The sequence below is a fragment of the Myotis brandtii genome, unplaced genomic scaffold (assembly GCF_000412655.1).
Source record: "Myotis brandtii unplaced genomic scaffold, ASM41265v1 scaffold525, whole genome shotgun sequence".
NCBI lineage: Eukaryota > Metazoa > Chordata > Mammalia > Chiroptera > Vespertilionidae > Myotis > Myotis brandtii.
Window position 1 is genome coordinate 1630487 of NW_005369915.1, and position 6000 is coordinate 1636486.

General features: G+C 40.8%; 1 protein-coding gene across 4 annotated transcripts in view; it reads right to left on the bottom strand.

Moving 5' to 3' along the window:
- Nucleotides 1-6000, bottom strand: part of TBC1D19 (TBC1 domain family, member 19) — a 105279-nt gene that overhangs the window by 26533 nt on the left and 72746 nt on the right. For all 4 annotated transcript variants that reach the window (XM_014548908.1, XM_014548907.1, XM_005877655.2 and 1 more), the window contains 2 exons: nt 3734-3818; nt 1489-1533 (listed from right to left, as the gene is read on the bottom strand). In XM_014548908.1, coding sequence (XP_014404394.1) covers nt 1489-1533; nt 3734-3818 — 130 coding nt within the window. The remainder of the gene's footprint in view (nt 1-1488; nt 1534-3733; nt 3819-6000) is intronic.

The following is a 6000-nucleotide window of genomic DNA, read 5'->3' on the forward strand; positions in this document are numbered from 1 at the left end:
TTTTCTGAGGACTCACTACATATGCATCAGGCACTGTGCTGTGTTATACCCTGTACCATCTATTATCCATACACCCTAGATCAGTGGTCGGCAAACTCATTAGTCAACAGAGCCAAATATCAACAGTACAACAACTGAAATTTCTTTTGAGAGCCAAATTTTTTAAACGTAAACTATATAGGTAGGTACATTGTTATTAACTTAATTAGGGTACTCCTAAGCTGGCCTTTGCTAAAAACATCCTCAATCTGATTGAGGTACGTTCTCTGAGGTTTACCACTTCCAACTCTCCCATCCACACTCGTCTTGTATACTTTTTTTGTCTATCTCCTTTCGTTCATCCTCTCTATATGTCCAAACCATCTCAACATACCTTTCTCAATCCTCGACACTACATCTTCTTTCACTCCACAACGTTCCCTAAAATTAACTTAATAAACTTTACTTAAAGTTTTAAGTCAACTTCGCACTGTACGTGTGCGCCCGCACGTGGTATTTTGTGGAAGAGCCACACTCAAGGGGCCAAAGAGCCGCATATGGCTCGTGAGCCGCGGTTTGCCGACCACTGCTCTAGATGATGAATCTGAAGTTCAGCGAAGTCATGTCACTTACCCAAGGTCACAGGGTGAGTTGGCAGAACTGGGATCTGAACCCAGGTCAGATGGATTACAAAGCCGATGTTCTTAACTTGGAGCAAAAGACCTCCTTCAAGATGCAGCTTAATATTATCATAATGAGGACTGCTGTATATTGCTTTTCAAGAAGTGTAACTTAAATAAATATTTAATGAGGTCATTATACAGTTGATCATTTTGTATAATGAAAATAGATTATTTCAGTGATATATTTCTTTATAATCTTTTTATTTCATAAACACTATACTTATCAAATTGTGAGGACATGCCCTGACCGGTTTGCATTGGTGGATAGAGCGTTGGCCTGCAGACTGAAGGGTCCTGGGTTCAATCCCAGTCAAGGGCATATAACTTGGTTGCGGGCACATCTCCAGTGGGAGGTGTGCGGGAGGCAGCTGATCGATGTTTCTCTCTCATTGATGTTTCTAACTCTCTATCCCTCTCCCTTCCCCTCTGTAAAAAAATCAATAAAATATATTTTTAAAAAATTGTGAGGACAATAAAGTGAAATACAAGGCAATTTCTCATTAGGGCCCTGCTCCAGTAAAGCAAAGGGGAGCTCCTGGGTGGACTAGTCATGTTCTTCAGAGAAAAACTCAGTGCCCTGGGCTTAGACACCTGTCTACTGACTTTCCCCACAAATATTACCTCTGGTCTCAAGGAAGACCAGAAAGGGTATCACAGTGTGCGTAAACCTGCTACAAACATGGAAAAGCTCATTAAAAGTGGTATCCTGTAGAAAGTATGCTTTAGATGATAATTATCTATTTAAAGATAGAGAATAAGAAAGTCATTCCTATTATAAAAGTAATCTTCCTATTTCCACTAGAGGAAGCAACAGCATTACTCTTACCATTTGGTGGGTAAAAGACAGCATATTCTTCTATTCCTAGTTTTCCTAGAAGAGAAAGCCATAGAGGGTTTCAGTCTGATTAAATAAACAAAACAAAAAATTAACTCACTTTGTGAATGTACTAATAATTAGTGGAATTTTAAAAAACTACAATAGTAACACTGACAATAGGGTGGTGAAGGCCTGGGGTGGGGAGTAGAGGTGGGTTAGAAGGGGCCAATGGGGAAAAAAGAGGGACATATGTAATACTTTCAACTATAAAGATTAAAAAAGTAAAACTACAATAGTAAAATCTCATTTCATTTTATGGTATGAAATTAATTTGAAAATATGCCAGTCAACCTGTTGATATTAGCAAATCCTTTCATCAATTGAAATCAACAGTATAAACTTAAGTACAAGGCAAGCGATACAAAATAATTAAAAGAACAAATGCTTTCAAGCTTCTTGAGCTTAGAATTGTTTTTGCTAACTAGAAACAACTCTAATCTATTCATTAAAGCAAGTCTTAAACTTTGCAACGCCTCATTAGTTTACATTTTTATAGAATGTGTTGAAAAGTTAAAAATTAAATGTCTTTAACTATACGGTGGTAATACTTTCTGAATCCCAAAACAGTTCATATGTTCCAAGGCTAAATATTTGAAATCAAAATTGTCTCAAAATATTAAAGTATACTCATCATATTCAAATGTTTAAAAGAGTCTTTAAAAATAGCTTTTCCTCAAAACTTTTAAGGTTCTGAGTTTTCCCCCACCTTCTGAATATCTTTAGGAAGTTTTTATGTTTATATTGATAGTTTTTCTAACACTTTGAGTCTATGGAAAAGTCACATGCAATCTTGCTCTAAACTTTAAGGTAATATTTTTAATTAATTCTAAAAAAATTTTGTTCTTGTTGGGGGTGGTGGCAAAGAGAAAATGAAGATTAAGAACCATGACTAGTTTAAGTTAAGGTGGAGACAACAGGACTGATCGTGTGTGTAAGGAGAGAATGGAATAAGGAAAAATAGATGATTGATAGATAAGAAAGAAAGAAAAGACCACCTGGTGGATGCTCAATACTGGGCTAGATGTCAAGAAGCAAACAAAATAAATATAAGGCCAGTCCCTCAATCATGTGGCTTATAATACAGACTGGAATATGAAACACTGAGGATATGTTTGCTAAATTTTCTGGCACAGGCTTTAAGTGTTTTAGAGGTTGAGAGGAGAGAGAAATTGATGATGGATTGATGGCTCAGTGGGATATAGGCTAGTTCTTCAAGGACATATGATTTTGGGGGAGGAACAGTGGAAATCCTTCCAGATGAGGGGAGCATCTGGAATATGGGGTAATGTGGGGTAATCAGGAAAGCAAAATTAGCTAGGTTAAGACAGGAGCAACTGATGGATGGCCTTAAAACTTGGCTGAGTTAAGAGGTGATTCCATTAGACCATTAAGTTGTACAATCAGGTTTTTAGCAAATAATGTTAAAGAAACAAGCAAACAAAAGGCTTCTATAAGTTCAAGGTAGGAGCAATGGAACAGAGAGAGCCCCCAACTTGGGTGGGGTAGCCTGATCCCAGCATGTGATGGGGCTTGTCCTAGGGCAGGGGTTGGAGGAATCAGGCAGACACTCAGAGTTAGTAGATACAGGAGAAACCGTTTCTTTATGGGGACAGCACAGGGACCACACAATAGCTTTTAAGTGCTGGGTGTTCACCACTTAACAAAAGGAGAAGTTGGGAAAGGGTTCCAGGTGAAATTAGTTCAGTTGTCAGGTGATGCAGGATTTTGAAATAGTGATACTATCTTGTAGACAGCTAGTGATTAAGAGGAGAAAAAAGCACTAAGAATTACTAGCATACAACTTATATCAAAATTTTAAGTGTTGTAGAACATTTTGAGAGAAGAAATATAGAAAATTAAAAAAATTAGAAAAGCAAATTCATGTGATAAACTTATAAAAGGGAAAATAGAAGTCAACAGGTAAGACAAAAACAGCAATAGAGAGAGCAAATGGTCTTGCTATGATAATGTGTTAAAAAATATGTCCTTGCCCTGGCCAGTGTGGCTCAGTTGGTTGGAATGTCATCCCATACACTGAAAGGTGGCAGGTTTGACTCTGGTCAGGGCACATACCCAGGTTGCAGGTTTGATCCCTGGTTGGGGTGTATGTGGGAGGCAACGGATCAATGTCTATCAAAAAATAAAATAAAATAAAACCATTAAAAATACTTCCTTTATGTTACTAAGGTTTTACCTCTTATGTATGATCTTGGTGGTGAAGCACTGTTGTATGCAAAGTGACCCAACACAGACGTATCCCGGGAAAAACAAAGTAAAACCTGGGTATAACAATGGATAAAACAAACAATTAAGCACTGTTTAATTTCTTGCCATTTCCTGGTTGGGAGGCACTGAGGTAGAGTCTTTCAAGTTCAGTACCATGCTTAGCAATGGGAGGAGTGCCCTCTATTGGTATATCCACGGCAAGTGCAACCAAAAATGCAAGTTGCTGACTACCAGTTGATTCTTTTAATGTGTTTTGTAGCTGCAAATAGAAAAACCTGGGGAAAAATTAACATGAGAAGTGTATGAGGACCTAAGGAACTGCAGTGACATAGAGCAGCTTGGGAAGTGCAGGAAACTGGGATTGCTGGGTTGCAGCAGCGGGCGGCTGGGCATGTCAGGGTGGGAGGGAAGGCAACTCAAGATATTTAGAAGGGATGGCAGGTGCAGTGGAACAAGAACGCATGTTAGAAGCTGACCATCCTACCAGCAGGTAGAGGGTGGGAGTATACCTGAATCAAGAATGTCTATTGGGAGGGTCAGGGTTGCTGACACCAGCCTGGGATTTGGGGGCAGAGGGCCAATCTTCAGGAAGGCAATTAGTGACAGGAAATCTGGGTCTTGGTATTAGAAGACCTGGGGTTCAAGATGTTACTAAGAAAATAAGTTAGAAATGACTGGAAAAGGCAAGGCCAGTTCACAGAACAGGGACACAGAGTCAGGGCTGGATCAGAGCAGGAGTGAGTAAACAGGGGAACTATGGGTTCAAGATACAAGAAAAGGGTCAGCTTTAGAAAAATGATAAATATGAAGATTGTGCAGCAGTCAGGCTTAAGGGTGAAATGTGTACCAACCATTGCCACTGATTAATTTTATTATATTTTAAAATACTAAGAAATATAGATAATCAAAATAGGAAAAGCACTGATAATCCAAGCATTGTTAATATTTTTATGTATATTCTTTCAGACTCTTTTTATACAACCATATAAAATTTTCAAAAATAGGATTATAATACTGTTCTAGAACCTATTTTCTATCCATACTATAAAATAAATATTTCCTACCCATATTTTAATGTGCATAATATTCCACTATATGGATGAACAAGTTTACTTAACCTATCTTTTTTATTGATCATTTAATTATCTCCAGTTTCCCCACATTATAAACAATGCCACAGTGAACTTCCTTATATCTAAACTAGAGGCCCAGTGCACAAAAATTTGTGCACTCAGGGTGGTCTCTCAGCCCGGCCTCTGCCCTTTTGCAGTCTGGGACCCCTCGGGGGATGTCCACCTGCTGGCTTAGGCCCACTCCCCGGGGGATCGGGCCTAAGCTAGCAGTCAGACATCCCTCTGGCAGCCTGGGAGCCCTTGGGGGATGTCCACTTGCCAGTGGGGAGCAGGCCTAAGCTGCAGTCGGACATCCTTAGTGCTGCTGAGGAGGCGGAAGAGGCTCCCGCCATCACTGCTGTGCTGGCAGCCATCAGCCTGGCTTGTGGCTGTGGGAGCGCACTGACCACCAGAGGGCAGCTCCTGCATTGGCGTCTGCCCCCTGGTGGTCAGTGTGTGTCATAGTGACCAGTCATTCCCAGTCATTCTGCTGTTAGGGTCAATTTGCATATTACCCTTTTATTATATAGGATACTTATGTACACCTTTACTTAAGCTCCTAAACCCGGACTAGATGTCTTGTCAAGTGATGGACATTTTAAATCTAAAGTTTTTGATACACATTGCCATATTGCCCTCCAGAAACCAACAGTAAGAAAATATACATTTTCTTTTATTCTCATCAAAATGGGTTATCATCATCTTATAGGTAAAAAATGGCCTCCTGCTTTAATTACACTCTTCCATTTGCATTTCTTTTATTTTACAACTAGAGGCCCGGTGCACAAAATTCATGCACAGGGGTGGTGGTGGTGGTGGCGGGGGGGCATCCCCTCAGCCCAGCCTGCAACCTCTCCAATCCGGGACCCCTCGGGGATGTCTGACTGCTGGTTTAGGTCCGATCCCTGTGTCCAACTGCCGGTTTAGGCCCAATCCCCAGGATCAGGCCTAAACCGGCAGTTGGACATCCCTCTCACAATCCTGGACTACTGGCTCCTAATCGCTCACCTGCCTGCCTGCCTGGTCGCCCCTAACTGCCACCCCCCACCCTCGGCCTGATCACTCCTCACTGCCTCTGTGTGCTGGCCTCCCTGCGCTGGCCTCCCTGCCAGCCTAGTTGCCC